The 19696-nt window shown below is 36.4% G+C and overlaps 1 protein-coding gene across 8 annotated transcripts in view; it reads left to right on the forward strand.

The window, feature by feature from the left end:
• Window positions 1-19696, forward strand: part of MECOM (MDS1 and EVI1 complex locus) — a 558007-nt gene that overhangs the window by 266618 nt on the left and 271693 nt on the right. For all 8 annotated transcript variants that reach the window (XM_060639164.2, XM_060639159.2, XM_060639161.2 and 5 more), the window contains one exon: window positions 5857-6194. In XM_060639164.2, coding sequence (XP_060495147.2) covers window positions 5904-6194 — 291 coding nt within the window. In that variant the 5' untranslated portion in view covers window positions 5857-5903. The remainder of the gene's footprint in view (window positions 1-5856; window positions 6195-19696) is intronic.

Here is a 19696-nt window from a genome sequence, read left to right on the forward strand (position 1 = left end):
ACAAAGCAAACATAGACTTCGTTCCATAAAAGTTAAAATTTTTATACAACATAAACCCATGAGAAAAACCAAATGATAAATCATTTACTAGGGAAAGTAGCACAAACTGTATCAAGGGATAATTTTTTTTATTATTAATAAGGCAGGCCAATAAATGTTCAATTAAAAATGGACAAAAACAATGAACAATTTGCAAAAGAACAATTATGAATGACAAAAAATTTTAGTCTCCGTGGTCAACTGAGATATGAATTAAAAGAGCAACACATACATAATTTTTTCCATTGTATTAATAAAATTTAAAAGCAAGACATAATTAAGTGCTAGTGTAGCTTACAGGAGTATAAATTGGTATATACTTCCGAAAAGCCTGTTAATATTCACTATTTTCTTTTTTTTTTTAATTTTTTTTTAACGTTTATTTTACTTTTGAGACAGAGACAGAGCATGAACCGGGGAGGGTCAGAGAGAGAGGGAGACACAGAATCGGAAGCAGGCTCCAGGCTCTGAGCCATCAGCCCAGAGCCCGATGCGGGGCTCGAACTCACGGACCGTGAGATCGTGACCTGGGCTGAAGTCGGATGCTTAACCTACTGAGCCACCCAGGTGCCCCAATATTCACTATTTTCTTTCAATAATCTACTCTAAGGGAATTAAAATGGATGAATATGCATATTTATATGAAACTATGTTTATCTTAGTGGTACTGATGCAACAGAAAGTTAGAAACAACTTAAGTAATTCCCATGGAAATAGTTCACTTTTTGTAGATCCATGTAATGGAATATTATGCAACAATTAAATGTATCTTTAGGAAATATTTTGAAAAACATAAGTGTTCATAATAAAGTGTCAAGTGAAAAACAGAAACTATTCACACAGTATGGCCACAATGTTGAAATAATCGAACTTTAAAACATATCCTTAGAGAAGAAAAAGGAAAAAAAAAAAGAGATTGCCTGAGAGTTACAGACACGGTTGGCTTTAGACACCTAGGTTCCAGTCTCAGGGGATTTTGGACACACGGTTTTGCATCCTTGAGTATCCGTTCCAGATCTGGAAAATAGAAGACTATTTATCACCGTGGCTTTCTTACAGGATTCCGAGTGTTCAAGTGAGAAGGTATAGATACGTCTATGGAAGTTACTATTATTGTCGGTATTATTTCTGCAATTTCCCTTTAGCCGATTCTGAATGCTTCTAGAATGGGACTCTCTTTGAGTGGAAACCTGTGTTAGTTATTCAAAGAGTCATAGAAATAAATATACTCCAGTCCAAGAGTGTGGTCTTGTTTGGTCTCCAGGGATATGAGAACACTTAAAACTTGAATCGAAAAGGCTGATTTCCAGAAGCATTTCCCAAGTCATTTTTCTCAAGTCCAACAATAAGCTTGTCTTTCTGTCCTCACTCAGTTAATGACACGTCTAAAGGATGCATGAAGCACATTCTGGTAGCAGGCAACTCAGCTCCAAGAAGTTACAAGGAGTATTCATCTTTATGGGACCACTGATGTATACAGCAGTTCTTACCTGATACTTACCTATTGTAAATGTGCCCAATTCCGCCCCCCCCCCCCCATAGCAAAGATTTAACGGAGATAGGATAATGGAGGTAGTTCGTCATTTAGATGAAATGTTTTAGCAGCTTTTTGGATAGTTCTTGAGTAATGTACATGGAGGCATTAGTTTACTTCGGTTTATGCAAATATTCAATGCAGTGTGATAAACTGCCTTTGCTGTTGAAAATTTTGTAATGCCAGATGACATTGAAATACTGTTGCACGTTTCAATTTGTAAAACTCAGCAGTTTTCTATTTCTCTTTATTGGTCACCACAACCCTTTGTATATTTAATTCGGATGATACTAGATTAACAGAGGCTTGAAAACAAATTGCCTGGGTTTGCGTATACATTTAGTGCCTGCCTGTGGATAAATAGGACCATGAGTCTTTTTCCAGAATTTGCGTGACCTATATCAGTTGTTCTTTGGGTTTAATTGGAATTTTTTGCCATTGTAAGCAGAATTGCATTCAGGCTTTAAATTCAAACTCTTGTGTGCAGCAGCCGGGCACACATGTGTACTTTGTCTCCACAAGAATTGAAATCCAAACGCACTCGTTCAGATTATGCATTGGAAGAGTTTGTGGGTAACTCAAAGGTCATGAGGTCAGCTATGCCAGTGGGGGGGCCCAGATGGGTTTGTCTCTATCCTTTTTTAAGATTTGAGATCACTTTGATGGAACTGACAGTATGAGTGATTTAACCCTTTGAGGAAATAGGAGAAATGTTACTGACTTTTAATGGATAATTACTGGAGGAAATAGTTCTATTCATTTGGATGTCTTTTTGTTTCCTGCTGCCTAAATGGACAAGTCTATAGATTATACAATACTTGCAATTTATAGCACTTAGTTCTTGAGAAAAACAAAGTCTTCACAATGTGTGAGAAATCCCCTTAAGAATCTGTAAAGTAACTCTACATTTGCAGTAGTTAAATGTTACAACTCTACAGAGATTTTTAAAATACATTTTTAGCTGTGTCAAGAGTGCTAGTGAACTTTTGGCTCTTAGGCTGAAGTGCAAAATCTCCCTGAAGGATAAATTTAGATAGACTTTATCAAGGGTGTTTGGACCCTGAAGTATATTTTTCTGATGATATCTCTTTGGGGGCATTACTAAAATTGTTTCTTTTGATGTTGGATTTGGAGAAAAGTTTATAATCTGTTGTGTTCCATTTCTATGGCTTTAAAGGTGGTTTTTAGAATCAAAATAGTTTCCTACATTTGGTAGAAAATATAGATTTGGTTTAATAGTTTAATAAAAATATATGGTTGGTTGGTTATCTCTTTAGTAAGTATTTATTAAGCACCTTTATGTAGGTGCTTTCTAAGAATAATGAGCTCTGACTCTTTCCTTTAAAGACCAATTTCCTAGTTGGCATAGCAGATTCATTCATATTAAACTAAGTAGCAGTGCATGGCATTATTTGATCATCATATTTGGGGGTGGATTTTATAAGAACTCAGAGAAAGGGGGTACTTGTGTTAAATGGGATGGTAAGCTGAAATGTGACCTGACAGGATGACTAAAAGGCAGACGGGCAGAGGAGTGCAGATAGGGTGACCCAGCAGGAAGAACTGCAGGGAAAATTTCTTTGAGTTCAAAAGACAGGGATAAGCCTATTCTGGCCTGGGTCCTCCTACTGAGAAGTGTTGAGAATCAGAGAGGAAAGGAGAACGGTTTTAAAATAAAAGGGATTTTATTCCAAGCCTACGAACTTTATTTTATTTTATTTTATTTTATTTTATTTTATTTTATTTTATTTTATTTTTAAATGTTTTTTTAAATTTATTTTTGAGAGAGAGAGAGAAAAAAAACAGTGGAGGGGCAGAGAGAGACCAAAACACAGTATCCAAAGCAGGCTCCAGGCTCTGAGCTGTCAGCACAGAGCCCAACGTGGGCCTAGAACTCGTGAATCACAAGATCATGACCCGAGCCAAAACTGGCCACCCAACTGACTGAGCCACCCAGGTGCCCCAGCAAGCCTAAGAACTTTAGACTTTACCTGTGGATACTGGGAATTATTGCAGGCTATTACAGAGGAAAATGGATGTGCCGGGAAGATAACTTTAACAGCATTATACAGACTTAGTATTGAGGGATACTGGCTGAAAAGAGGCTGGATGTCTGGAGACATTATAGAGGACTGTTAGAAAATTCAGGAAGGAAAACATGGATTGAATGAATGAGGTGAGGGCAAAAATCTTGCAAGAAGAACGGACAGCATTAATGACTGAATAAATTGGAGGATGAAGGAGAGAAAATGTCCATGTTATTTTAGAACCTTGAACATGGATAATTAGGGGGGAAATAGTATTCTTAATAGACATTGTGAAGGAGGCAGGAGACTCAGTGTGAGGGCAGACAATAATGTGCAAGATTTTGGATACAATGAACTTGAATGATAGTAAGCTTGTGTGCTGTGGTCAATGTCTCAAGGAATGAGGTTGGGTCCTAGAGTTTGGTTCTATGCTTGGTTTAAATGGCATGTTCTTATTATTTGACTCAGGAACCAAGCACTTCATTAGAAAGGTACTTTGGCATGTGCTAAAACTTTAAGAGGAATCAGTACTTCATAAATCTTTAAGAGAAGTCAGTACTTGATCAACAATTGTTAATGAGTGTCATAGTTAATAAACTTCCACATTGAATCAGAGAGGGAATTGGGGCTAGAACTCAAGTGTTCTACCCTCTAGCCCAATAAAATATCTTGGAAGATTTTAATAATTTATAGAACTGCAGGGTTGGTAGCATCTTAAAGGTCATCTAGTCTAGTCATCAACCTGAAGCTGAAATTCCTCCAAATTATCCCTAATTTATGATTATCTAGGTTATGTTAGAAGCCTTGTGATATGGGAACTTAAGGCAACTCATTTTACCTTTGGATGGCTCTGATCGACATTTGTCTCCATATCATTTTAACTCTTTTCTCCTTGAAGGTTTACAAATCAAACAAATCAGCTATGACTTTCAGTCCATAATCCTTGTGAGCAAGAAATGTGTGCTTTTTTTTTTCCCCTTAAGATAACTGAAATTCCCTTCAACTGGTGAACTGGTGGGAAATTCAAGCTCAGTCACTACTTTTTAACCCTCCAGCAAGTTGTGTAAAGATCTTAAAGTCTGAAATGGTGCATTCATTTACTTCAGGTGTGGGGGCTGTGTTGCCTTGTGGAGTCCTGAGAGCCCCAGTGCAGAGTGTCCAGACTCCCCTTTACTCTACCCTGCTTTCTCCTCTGGAAAACTTGCTGAATTTCTTTAATGATTTTTGTTTTTACAAATGTCCAGAGGAATCACTAGCTTCAAGTAGCTTTATTTACTTATTTATTTTATTTTAAATGTATTTACTTAAATCCTAGTTAACATACAGTGTAGTATTGGTTTCAGGAGTAGAATCCAATGATTCATCATTTCCATATAACACCCAGTGCTTCTCCCAACAAATGCCCTCCTTAATGCCCATCACCCATTTAGCCCATCCCCCTATGCACCCCCCCCTCCAGCAACTCTCAGTTTGTTCTCTGTATTTAAGAGTTTCTCATGGTTTGCCTCCCTCTCTGTTTGTATCTTATTTTTTCCTTCCTTCCCTATGTTCATCTGTTGTGTTTCTTAAATTCCACATATGAGTGAAATCATATGGTATTTGTCTTTCTCTGCCTGACTTATTTTGCTTTGCATAATACAGTCTAGTTCAAGTAACTTTAATTCTCTGCTCTGTGTAAGTTGCTGAGGCAAAGAATACCAATGGCTTGGTGATGTGTTTGAAATGGGAAAGGAAAGATTGAGAAAGAACAAACATAAAATAATGTTTCAGTAAATAGTCCTGCCACACAAATTTAAGCCTTGTTGCCCATCGTAGCCCTTGGAGTCTTTGATGATTCTCCTACAATTTATCTGAGATACACTGCATGATACAACTTTCCAATACATTCCATGGTAAAGCTATCACCTCCTGATTTAGGATGATTTGTGGGGTTGTAGGTACACATATGTTTACTACTTATCTCTTTTACTCAGACCAGTAATTAAATTGCTGATTGTTTCCCAGCTAAATAATGGTTAGATCTGGCCCATGAGAGTATTGACAGTTGAAGATTAGCTCATTCGATTTATAGATTCACCACAGATAAACCAAATCCCCCATCTGTGAATAACAGAGATTTTAATGAAGGTGTATTTTAACAATGGCCTTCCTTACTTTGTCTTCAAAGAACAATGACATTACAAGGTGGCTACTGAATTGTGGGATTTTAACTCTTCTACATGAATATGAATTTACAAAGTTATCATTTTTTCACAGATAATGAGTGTGTATATGGCAGCTACCCTGAAATTCCTTTGGAAGAAATGCCAGATGCAGATGGAGTAGCCAGCACTCCCTCCCTCAATATTCAAGAGCCATGCTCTCCAGCCACATCCAGCGAAGCGTTCACTCCAAAGGAGGGCTCTCCGTACAAAGCCCCCATCTACATCCCTGATGATATCCCCATTCCTGCTGAATTTGAACTTCGAGAGTCAAATATGCCTGGAGCTGGACTAGGAATATGGACCAAAAGGAAGATTGAAGCAGGTGAAAAGTTTGGGCCTTATGTGGGAGAGCAGCGGTCAAATCTGAAAGACCCCAGCTACGGATGGGAGGTAAGAATATATTTTGAGTTTACACATTTAAGTATATTCAGATATGTGAAGAAAAGATTAATTTTTAAAGTGACCATAAAGTAAGCAAATTCCAATTGTTGTACAATGTCTTCAAATAGATATTTAAGAATGAACCTCCCTCGTAAGCTCACTTCTTGATAGAAACAAACTGTTGCACTAAGGTATAGCATGATAGAAAGGAACTCAACTAATGAATGGTAAAGAATAGTATCAACTTAAAAACATACCAAAGGGAACAAATACAGTTTTTATAGTTAACATTTAGAAGCATTGTATGTGGCTATTCATATAGTATTGGCATAAGCAAACAACTGTCATCATATGACAAATTTATTGTATTTTATCTTTCCTTTGAGGGCGAGGCTTGGAAGATTGGAGGAAACATTTGTTTTCTCCATTTTGTGGCTGAGTTAATTTGGTTTTACTTTGATTCTACATGGTCATTTTGCTTTGTGTTCTAATATATTTTGTCACTCTTGTGATAACCCTCCTTTTTCTACCTGCTTCCAGAATGTGAGCACTGTGCTGAATTCTGTGATGGTTTTTTATATTCAAATTTATCTAATGAATACTTCATGCATAATAATGACAGCAAAAATCAATATGGAAATCAGTTGCCAGTCTTAGCCATGATTTTTACAAAACCATCTTGGTAATATCTAGGAATGAGAAGTTACAGCCTGATTACTAAGTAAATTTTATTTCAATAAGAACAGGTAACTATGTTATTCTGAGCTTATAATTTTTATATAGATTCTGGGGCTATATATACTTCCTATTTATTTTTATAACTTGAAAACTTTTGTGGTTAAATAATAACATCATAATTTCTGGAAAAACTGGTCTATATTTGCAACATGTGTAGGCAATTTCTATATTAGTAAGAAAGTGTTTTTTTGGAGATGTGATTGACCTTTAGTTTCATAGTATTTCAGGTAGACAGACATCAGATAAGCTAGATTTATTTTGTATTTTCTCTTAAGATTTATGATCATTAATAGAATATATGGTCAACATTTTAAATAGCAATAAATATGTAGTGCCTTCAGGACTTAATTTCAAATTTTTGTTCCTTTGGTTTATATGTATCCTCTTATGAAATCTGCTCAAAATGCCTTAATCAAAACAATTCTTGTCCAAATTCTAAAATCCCAAAAGTTAAGATCTGGATTTGACATGATTGCAAGTGAGAAATCCTTCCTTAGTTTTGTTCTTAGCCACGGCTCGGGGAAAGTTGTGGCTTGGCTACATTGCTTTTAGACACATATATTGATAAGAGGTTTTTAAAAAATCACTGTAGCATTAACTGATATGTGAGTTGAATTCGTTTTAAACTAAATGCGTAGAACTTTACGTCATTTTTGTTCTCCTTAAAATAAAGGCTATAAACATTCTAATAATAAGTAACTCATTAAACTTTTATTACAAAATCTCCAGAGCTAAACAACAAGTTCTGCACTGCTCGAGATTATCCAGAAGGCTTGGAATAAACCAAGGCTTAATAACAAAATAATTTTGCAGTTACAGGGTTGATAAATGTAGGACTGTGTCTCTTTAAACAGGGTGTCTGTATTGGGGGATGAGTCTGGGGAAAATTCTTCATTTAGAGGAAATTTAAAAATAATTATTTTTCTCCTTGGAGTAGAATGTCTTCAGTATATACACAGGAAAATACTTTGAGAAATGTAAAATGATTCTTTTCATTATGTCAAAACTGAGTTGTTTTATTGCTTGGAAGTCAAGTTAACCTCTACAAATAGTTCATGACTCTTTGGCTAAAGATCGCCCATTCCCTCTCTCTCATTCAAGAATTCAACTGATGGTCAATTCGGTAGTTTTCTTCACCATTTTAATGGTTGCTCTCACTTTGGAGAGTGTGGATTACCTGCTCTAGATGTATTATGAACAAAACCAGAGAAAGGGCTTTTTTGGTGATTTTGGCAATCTTGTTATCCATGGAGGAGCACTTGAGCTCTTGACTCCAGGTTGTTTGTTTTTTTTTTTCCTCCTTCTAATCTTACCCTAGTTAATACAAAACCCAGTCATGATCAACAAAGGCACTTTCACAAAGGCATCTTGCCCTACTCCTGCGTGCTTATTTTTAATCATTCTCCTGTCATATTTGTCCTGAACTGTAGCTGATTTCTGTACTGTTTGGTTAGAGAGATAGTTGTGATCAACTAGTGTGACCTCGTGTCTTGATACTCCTTCATTTTTAAAAATGATCAATTTAAGGAGAAAAAAAACCTCTTAGGGCAAGGAAAATGCACACGAACAGAGGAAATCCATATTCAGGAAAACAATTATTGAGTGCAAAGCATTCATCAGATTCTGTACTGTTTCCCCTACAGAAACTCAGCCTATCGTAACTGAACAAATCATTGTTATCTCCAGTACTATCCTTGCTCTTTGCTACTTACAAACCTCCCCTCCTTGTGCATTTCCTGTATAATAAATTGTATTACTGTCTGTCCAGTTGCTGAAGCCAAAAAATGGGTTATCTTTGACTCTACTGCCTTCCATACCAACCCTGTATGATTTGTAGTTCCCGTGTTCTATCAGGCCTCCATTCTTTGCTCACACTGGTCTTCCCACATGAGAACCATATTTTCCTTCCCATCCTTATCAGGTATCTATTCATTCTTCAAGTCCATTTCTTCTGTGATATTATCCTTGACCTTTCTAGTCACAATTTAGTACTGCTTGAATTTTGCCTCACCATAGCGCCAGGTAAATTCATGAACTAAAGAACTTAAAGCATTGTACAACATCCAAATTATTTGCCTAATTTCCCTAATAGAGCAAAGTATCCATAGCTGTATCCTCTAAGTATAATGTCTTGATTGTGTTTTATCTGTGGTGTCTGTGGTGCTATCTAATGCCAAGTACCTTACCTGAAATAACCAGATTGGATTAGTTCCTTCAGGCTGCTATAACAAAATACTACTGACTGGGTGGCTTAAATAACAGAAATTTATTTCCTCATAATTCTGGAGGCTAGAAGTCCAAGATCAAGGTTCCAGGTGATTTGGCTTCTGATGGGGACTCTCTTGCTGGCTTGCAGTTGGCCACCTTCTTGCTATGTCTTCACATGGCCACTTCTAGGTGCATGTGTGTGCTTATGCTCACACACACACACACACACACACACACACACACACACACACACAGCTTTAGGGGAGGAGAAAAGTGCCCTGGTCTTTCTTCTTATAAGGACACTGATCCTACTGGATCAGGTCCCCACCCTTATGACCTCATTTAACCTTAATTACCACCTAAAGTCCTTAGATATCTCCAAATATAATCACATTGGGAGTTAGGGCTTCAACATATGGATTTGGGGAGGATTCAAACATTCAGTCCATAACACAGACATTTAATAATTGGGAAAATAATGAGTGCAAGAATGAAAGAGCAAATGAAAGAATGATGAAGGGATATAGGATTATGTGACTCATAAGAAGATATAAGGAGTGGGGGGGGGGGTGAGGTAGGTCCATGGAAACAGCTAGAATCTGGATTTTAGACATGAAGAATCAAGTCTTAACTCTGCCACTATTGTGCAATTCTAGGGAAACTACTTAAATTAATTGGTTCTTGTATTTTTATTTGAACAATGAGCCAATAATAACTGCCTCACACCATTACTTGTTATATAATTAAAATTAAATGAAGAAATATGGTAGTCTTCACAAAGAAAGTTTTTATAAGAGAAAGCTCAAAGATAATATTGCAAGTAGTGACCACCTTTCTGAACTCTATTTAAACAGTTTTTAAAAAGTTAAATACATTTCCCAAAAAAAGGCACTTTTGGAAAATAATTTGAATTTGTATTTTAGAGAAATAGGGCATTTTTGAAAGTGTGGCTTGTAGACCAAAATACATAGGTAAAATAAGCCATAGATATCAAAAACATTATTTGTATGATTTCTCTCAAACCAGTACTTATTTAATAAAGGAAACTCTAAATTAAAAAAAATTTAATGTTTATTTATTTTTGAGAGAGTGAGAGAGTGTGAGTGGGGAAAGGACAGAGAGAGGGGGGGGGGACACAGAATCCGAAGCAGGTTCCAGTCTCCAAGCTGTCAGCACAGAACCTGACACGGGGCTCGAAATCACCAACCATGAGATCATGACCTGACAGAGTCTGACATGGGGCTCGAACTCACGAACCATGAGATCATGACCTGAGCTGAAGTCAGATGCTCAACCAACTGAGCCACTCAGGCACCCCAATAAAGAGAAACTTTAAAAATAATGTTAGAGGGGCGCCTGGGTGGCACAGTCGGTTGGGCATCCGACTTCAGCCAGGTCACGATCTCGCACTCCGTGAGTTCGAGCCCCGCGTCAGGCTCTGGGCTGATGGCTCAGAGCCTGGAGCCTGTTTCCGATTCTGTGTCTCCCTCTCTCTCTGCCCCTCCCCCGTTCATGCTCTGTCTCTCTCTGTCCCAAAGATAAATAAATGTTGAAAAAAAAAATTAAAAAAAAAATAATGTTAGAGTCTGACAGTGATTGCCATCTTGCAATGCATAGGACTTGTCTCTAACAAAAAAATTTTGAAGACTGGGGAGCAGTCAATTATATCTAGGACCTAAAAGTAATTAATGATAGGACACTTTCTCTTAGGTTAAGAACTTTAGAGTTGCTGACTGAGTGAATACTAAAGAAAAATTCTATTGGTTCAAGATGAGTGTTTTCTCTTATGTTTTCTTCTAAAGATGATCATTATGTGATAACATGGAAGTTGCATGGCAGAGGGGAGGGCAACAAGATTTTGGATTGAGACTTTCCAGACTTATGTCCTCTTTGAGGCTCTGTGTGCTAGCTGCGTGATTTGGGAAAAGTGACTTAATTTGGTGCCCCTCGATTTACATATATGTGACATGGTGATAATAATTGTACCTATCCAATCAGGGTTGCCGTGAGAATAAAATGTGACATTGGATGTTAAAAGCCTACCAAAGAGCCTCTCACCTGGTAGAAGAGAGGTAAACAGCAACAGCAAAAGCTTGGCTAAAATACAGATCTGGCACAGGGTCATTAGATAGGGCAAAGGCCAACTATATTTCATTTATTAAGATTTCTAAATTTTCGCTCTTACTCTAACTTCTTGTTTCCTTGAAGTTCAGTTATCTCTGGGAGGGTCTGATTACGTGACTCTGGGTTTATTTAAAAAAGGATGCCCTGGTTGTTTTCTATTTAACAACTAAAACAAGGATTTGGGAGAGATTCATAAATTTCTTTTTAAAACAAAGAGTAGTTTGGGTGGCAAATTTTTTAATAGTCTGAGATAGGTCATTGGAAAAACAGTGTGAAATGCTGTTTCCTTGTAATACTGTCATTTAGCACATTTTCTGTTTATCTTTGTTATCATTGGCCATCATAAAATTCTGCAAGTAGATGTAAGTCAGCTAATGATGTGTCTATTAGGTGCAAAACCCTCTATTGTATCCCTCTCACCTGTAATTGATCCAGATTACTTTGATCAGTTAAAATAGCGGTATGAGCTCAACTTTTGTTTTTCTCCTTTCAAGCATACACATATTCAGACAGAGAAAAATGGTGCCATGAGTGGTCAGTAAATTTCTCCTATGTTTTGTTAAATAGATGGGAAGGAATAGTGGAAAGAGATTTTACTGGCGTCAGAAACTCATTAAATAATTTTGATGCAGTGTTTTGACAATACATTATGTTCTAGTAATGTAATCCTGAAATGCGATATTACAATGAATGTGTGCCTCCCTATATCATTTAAGAAGGAATTGTTCTCACATTTGTAAGTTTGTTTTTGAGTTCTGCAGTGATGCCTTATGTATTGGAACATGCAATCTATATGTTAACTGAAATATGAGTATCCATTAAAACAACAACATCAGACTTTCAAGATATCTCACAACAGAGTTCAGAGTCAGGAGGGTGACATTCAAATAATGTATGTTTGGCAATAAAGAAAAATGGGGTAGTTTGAGATTTTAGGGATAGGCACCAAATATCTTTGAATGGCAATATTTCTCCCTTATTTCCCTCTAGGTTTGCTTGGGCCAAAAATGAATTTTACAGTGATTTGTAAAATGAAATCAATGGTTTGGCATTGATTTCAGAGAACATGTTTATTCATTAATGGAAAAGCAAGTACACTTGACAAGTTGCATATTCTTAAAGCCAGATAACTAAGTAAAGAACTTTGTCTTAATAATTTTGAAATAAATTGATTCCAGTAGAGGGGAGGAAAGACTATCAATTATCCAAAAGGATGTCTTTCATGGGTAGTTAAGAAAGAAAAATGTAATCTAATAATAAATGTATATTACCATAAAACCTACATTACAAAGTATTAATTTAGGTTTTGCAATGTTGTTTAAAGGATAGCAAACATTCAATTTTACTTTGTGAAAAATTAATAAAAAATAGAGTTTAGCTAACAGAATCCTGAACATGATTGTCACGGGAGCCCAAGAAGATGTGATAGATTCTCTTAGAACAAAATGAAGTCAAGAAAAGAGGATACAATCTATTTTATTCATCTTGTGCTTCCAGCAAACATAAATAGTAGGAATTAAATCTCTGGCTGTTGAAAGAAAATAGAAGTTTACTCTCCTGAAGCACCATGGTAAAGTCTCTAGTTGTACCCCGGGCTCACCTATCTGTGAAGAGGTTAGAAATCCTCTTATCTCACCCCTCCCCCCTCCACATATGCTCTGCGGACACTTGGGGCTTGCTCTTATGCTTTCTTCCATGAAAGGTACTGATGGAGTTCAACGTGTCCACTTATCTTATTGCTGTTTTGACAACTTCTGGTGCTTCTGAAGTATAGTCAGTGATGTGGGCAAGTCTGATATCAAAAATTTTTTAAAGTTCCCCAAATATCAGTGCACTTATGATGAGCACTGGGCAACATATGGAATTGTTGACTCACGATAGTGTACCCTTGAAACTAATATAGCATTGTAAAATAATACATAAAGAAATAAAAATAATAGATCTAATCATACACCAGACAAGCAGCAAAAAGACAAAATATAACTATATTAAAATTATTCATAAAGTTAAAAAAGGGGGTGTGCTGTATTCTTCAAAATTTCCAATGTCATAAAAGGGAAAGAAAGACTGTGAAAATGTTCCAAATTAAAGGAGAAAAAAGAAACAGAACAGCCTAATGCAAGATCTCATCTTGGACTGGATTCTGTCAATTGGCAAAATGGAATTTAGAGGACAGGTTAAATAAGTTTGCCACTGTCAGAAGAAAAAAAAAAACAAGAAACACAATGTGTTGTGCACCTAAAACATACAAATATTAGATGTTAATTATGTCTTAATAAAAATTAAAAATAGAGTAATATTGAAAAAAATACACACTTTTAAAAACTCATGAATGTGTTTCACATTAACATAGTGGAAAACTGTATGATCATCTCAATAGATAAAATCCTAATGTATTTTCATCACAAAACCTCTGAGCAAACTAGAAATAAAAGGTACTACATTGAATTGATGGATGTATAAAAATGCTATAACTGACATTACAATAATGAAATAATGTTGGACATTTTCCCTCAACGACATAAAATTCAGGATTTCCCTGTCAGTACTCTGTTCAAAATTATACTAGATGCCCAAGTCAGTGCAAGATGGAAAGAAGAAAGATATGAAAAGACTAAAAATTTGAAAGGGTAAAGTAAAAATGTCTCTATTTGTAGATGATATGATTATTTAGAAATCTATATATATTAAGAATAAGTGAACATTAAGAAGTAAGCCAGATAAAAGATCAATATACACTTGAGAAAACAATTTGTGTAAATTTAAAATTCCATTTATGTCAATCAAGATGTGTAAGCAGGAAAATCAAATATGTAAAAATAAATATAATGCATACTTTTAAGATACCTACATTGAAAAATTCAAAACATAGCAGAAAATTTAAAGAAGACCTATATAAATAGAAAGATCTGGTCATTGATTAGAAAACTCTGTGCTGTTAAGGTAACAATTCTTCCCAAAGTAACATATTGACTCAGCACAATTCTCATCAAATCCTAGTAGGTTTTATTGTGGAACTTTACAAGTTGATTGTAAACTTTATACAGAAATGCAAAAGACCTAGAATAGGGAAAAAAAAATTCCCCAAGATTCAAGATTCTTTTTGTTTTACCCTGTCTGCCTTGGTGATCAACTAGGATTTGCATGTGAGTCACTTATTTTTCAAAAGAATATTGGGTGATTTTCTTCCAATTAGGAGGTGTATCCCACAAACTGTATCAAAATGAGTTTCTTTTTTATTCACCCCCATATTTGCATGATTATTGCTTCCCTTCAAGAGGGAAATCAATAGTAAAACTCATGGGTTCAAAGCATGAAATGTTCAGTACAGTTCCTCTTTTAATAGAATTGACAACTGATTCTAGGATTTGATCAATCCAGTGGCAGAAGTTCTTTATAATAATTTGTTATTTTAAAATACTTATTTAGGACCACTGCATCAGGATATTCCATTCTCTAAGCTTTTTCCTTGAGGGTAAGTTCAGAAGCAAGTAATAGGAAGTAACAGATAGAAATTATCTTCAAAGGGTATAAGAATTGATGAAGCTTCTTTGCTCCCTAGTTTGCTATGTAATAGTATGGAGAGAATTTCTTCCAATAATGATAAGTAGGTAGTATGGAAAAATGGGGACACTTAATTTATACAGCAGTTCATTTAAGCAATAAATAAAGATGTTAGTGTAGCATCTTGGGTTCTCAAAGTTTATTTACATTGGTAGAATCATACAATAATTTTTTTATTATTTTTTTAATGATTTTTTTTTAGAGAGAGAGAGAGAGACAGAGCGCAAGTGGGAGAAGGGGCAGAGAGAGAGGGAGACACAGAACCCAAAGCAGGCTCCAGGCTCTGAGCTGTCAGCACGAACCGTGAGATCATGACCTGAGCCAAAGTTGGATGCTTAACCAAAGAGCCACCCAGGCACCTGAATCATACAATAATTTGATGAAGCACTTCTCTTTATATATAATTCTGTCCATAGATTTAAAAACATGAATTCATATTTCAGCTGTAGGAAAATACAGTAAATAAATGCCATCCTCATTTTTCATCTGGTACATCTTTTGGCCTTTCATAATGTAGCTGAAGCTGAAGATAGGTCAAATATTGTGCTCTTTTTAAGAATATTTTATTTTTTAAAAACACTTTTAAAAATTTATTTATTTATTTTTGAGAGTGAGAGTGAGAGCGAGAGCGAGAGCGAGAGCGAGAGAGAGAGAGAGAGAAAGAAAGAACAAGTGGAGAGGTGCAGAGAGAAAGGGAATCCCAAGCAGCCTCCGCGCCATCAGCACGGAGACCGATGTGGGGTTTGATCCCAACTGTTAGATCATGACCTGAGCCAAAATCAGGAGTCAGACACGTAACTGACTGAGCCACCCAGGTGCCCCAAGAATACTTTCCACATGATAATTAGGATGATCACCAAGCCAAAAAATCACAAACAGGAATACATTGTCAGCTATCATTATTACAAAGAATAATATAAAGAGATTTTGTGTGTGGAGCACATAGATACTAGCAGCTACCTGTTAGTTTGTCATTTCTTTCAAATCAATATTTGATATAACAAAATTTTAGTACAGCACAAGAAATCTGACAGTGCCTTTATTATAAAGGGACTTCTTGTATTGGTAGGAGATGAACAAACATTACACAGAAATAGCTTGCCTCACTGAGAAACTCCACACAATGGTGTGAGCTGCGTCCATACGACCAAAGGAGAAAATCTCAGAGGTATCAGGAGATTTCATTTGTAATGTTCTGAAAGTCTTAAAACCTTTCTCCCTGTGTATCTCTGGCATTCACTCTCTGACTCTTTCAGTATCTCACATATCCAGCAGGTGCTGGTCTCAAAGACTATCTCCTCTCAAACACTCTCCTCATAACCCAGGCCTCTGCCTGTCTATCTTTATATGTATGTGTATGTATTAAATACATTAAAATATACATTAACTTACATTATATTACATTATATTAAATAATACATTACATTAAATAATGCATGTTATTAAATATATTTATTTATTATATACCTTGTATATTTATACATAATACATTATATAATATATATTTAATCTATATTATATAATATATATTTAATCATTATATATTATATATTTCATATTATATATAAAATTATATAGTATATTGTTATAATAAATTATTATATATAATATATATCATATGTGAAATATATTTATTATATATAATATAAAATATACAAAAATATAAATTTAAAATCGTATAGATGAACTTATCCAGTATGGCCTTTTTCATTCTAATGTTTTACATTCTAGTTTAGGTTACCTAGGATCTGGATTTGGCTAATAAACAATGACCAAGGGGCACCTGGGTGGCTTAGTCGCTTAAGCCTCTGACTTCAGCTCAGGTCATGATCTCGCAGTTCATGTGTTTGAGCCCCGCATCAGGCTCTGTGCTGGCAGCTCAGAGCCTGGAGCCTGCTTCAGATTCTGCGTCTCCCTCTCTCTCTGCCACTCCCGTGCTCACACACTGTCTCTCTCAAAAATAAATAAACATTAAAAAATAAATTAAAAAAAAAAAATGACCAAGCCATTGATCCAGGAAGGAAGGATGGGCAGAGGATGATTACAGATAACTCTGCTCTGAAATTTCCTCCCTTATTCCTGCCACACCTGCACCTAGAGTTTTCCTTAATCATAGGAAATATGCATGTATTTTCTGTGGCTGCGGCTTCTATTTTCTGTGACGACTGGCCAGTCAGCTCAAGTCACAGGTCCGTCGGAAATCCTTTGTGCCTCCTACCCACTGGCTGACAGTGGTGTTTACCTCGGACACTACAGCTGACCTCCGAGGCTTCCCAGGTGTGCATGGCCTGGAACAGAAACCTCAGTTTGTTGGCAGCCACAGGTGTGGATAATTTGTTTTTTCTTTTCTCATTTGTTTAGATTCTTGTGGTAGGAATTCAGCAGGTGTGTAATGCTAGCATAGAATCTCTACTTGGCACAGAGGCCAGCTACCCTCAAAAAAAAAGATGTTCTTATTGGTCTTGCAACACTGCCAGTTTGGATCCCCGTTTTCCTGGAAACCTCATGCAAGGGCAAGACTCTGCCTAACCGGTGAGTTAGGATAAGCTCATCTCAGAAGATGAGCATGAAGAATCTCCGTTTGGGAACCTTATCAATGGGCAGGAGCAGGTTACCTAGTGCTGCCCTTTGTGGGTTTTGTTTTTCCTTCTCTTTTCCTTTGTAACTTGAGCAGCCACCGTTGCAGTTACAGGGATGTGGGAAATCCTGGACTTGGTTTCTAAGGAGATATAAGCCAGGCTAGGATGCTCTTGTTGACACGTAAATTTCTGCTCATTTGATGGAGACTAAACAGTAGAAGCACAGACAGAGATTAGTCCACTATGCAGGGACCTTCCATCTTCCTGCTGTCTCCTCAGGAAGTCACTAATCCCAGGGCCCAATTATTTCAGTAGAGGGCCAGGTGAACTTGGAGGTCATCCCTGACCATGTCTAACTTTAACTGGGGGACAGAGGGAGGGAGCTATGGTAACACTGGGGGAACCAGTTGGCTAAGCCAAGAGCCACTGTCATCAGTCTGTCAGCAATGTGGTACTGGGGCCAGAGAACCTTCCCTCTTGGCCCTCCTTAACCTTGCAAAAACACTTGTACAATGGCTTCTCCTGGCTAGGTCGTGATATCTAAAGAAATAGACACACACGCAGCCTTCTATTCCTCAGTTTTCCTTTATTATGGATTGTTCTCCAGTTTTTGTTTTTAGAATCAAAGTTGGAGTTTATTTGATGTTGTTTTTACTTGCATACCCTAATATAAGACAGGGGTTAAGGGGGCAGGGAGGTCACAGTGATTTGCCCTATGGGCCCTATACCTCTCTGAATGTAGGCATTGGTCATCTATTCCCTTCAGGTAATACAAATGCACCACAATGAAATGATGACATATGTCAGAGGAACATTTGTCTCAGAGGGCAGCAGATGGGATCTGTAAATCATACTTGGAGAAAAGGGTGTCACATGTGAGTATCAGATAGCCAGTAGACTAGTCTTTCATTCTGCATCTTAACCTTCTACAAATGCAGATATTTATGGTAATATACGTCTGATATAACAGCACTGGCTGAAGAGCACTGATAGTAATAATCCAGAGAAGTAAACATTAAACATCACATGGACCATTAAAATCAATTTCACAGCCGCTATATTTTTGTAGTGGCATTTCATGTATTCATCTTTAGCTATTGCTGATGTATTGGTTTAATCGTGGCATCTCTTGAGAATCTAGTTTTTCTGAAGCAGCACGTAAGTGAGATAAAACCTTTACACTGAGCTCCACAATCGAGGATGGTCAATCATATGTCCAGCATTTGAGTAGAACTTACTTTATATCCAAGTCATTGCCTCCCGTAAGAGATGAGGAGGGATTAAAAATAGCTCTGTTGCCCAATGGATGATACTCGAAAAGAAAAAGAATTATCATTGTGTTTAATAAGAGAACTGACAAGCAATCATAATTCTTTCCATTAAGTAAATATGTTAGAAAAATTTATTATGAAATGACACATTATGCGAGCCAGGAATCAAAGATGACATCCTTGCATTAAATACGGTAGATGCCATTAAGGAAAACAGTCAATATGTCACCAAGCCATGGCCTGTAAAAATTAAATTGATTTGGTAAATGTAAGTAAGATAGATCTGTTTGCTTTCATCATCAATTTTGAGTGGGTGAACAGGTGATGTCACCAACCTGGGAGCGATAAAGATGCAGGACCATCTGGAAAGGCAGGTGATGAATGGGCAACTGCTTTTGGATAGTGACAGTGCTGTGGTACTTTGTCACTTGGGATGCAGTACTTAATAACTTTTCAATACCATCATAATAAATTTCACTGCCTTATTAATATAGAAATGGTGAGTTATTACTATGATGGGGAGTGTATATAACTGGAGACGCAGCCGTCAAAAGCTGATTGTTTGGGCATGTTTCTTTAAGCAACACGGTTGACTCGTGATAATCAACCTATGTCTATACCAGTAGAGTTTATTGCACTTGTCAAAGGAAAAAGTAGTATTATTCAAAATTATATGAAGTCGTAATAAACAAGTTTAATATATTATCAGACTTTTCCTGTAAGTTTCCAAACATGAGGCAGTAAATCATTTTTAATAATGTCTTTTCATGTAAAATAATGTCCTTATGCAGTAATAATGTCCTTTCTTAACTATTAACAAAACAGTCGACTTCTTTGTATGTGTTTTAAGGGGTATTTTTATTTGTACTTTTCAATCATTTTCTTCTGCAAATAAAGAGCTACGGCAGGAACCTTAGGACGTTTCATTAACAAGCTCGAAAGTTGCTGAGTACAGGCCATGTCACGCATTTCCATTTTAATTGAACAGATGTACTTAAGAGTAAACCACAGCAAACGAAATACAGAC

Source organism: Panthera onca, chromosome C2 (assembly GCF_046562875.1).
Source record: "Panthera onca isolate mPanOnc1 chromosome C2, mPanOnc1 haplotype 2, whole genome shotgun sequence".
NCBI classification, from domain to species: domain Eukaryota; kingdom Metazoa; phylum Chordata; class Mammalia; order Carnivora; family Felidae; genus Panthera; species Panthera onca.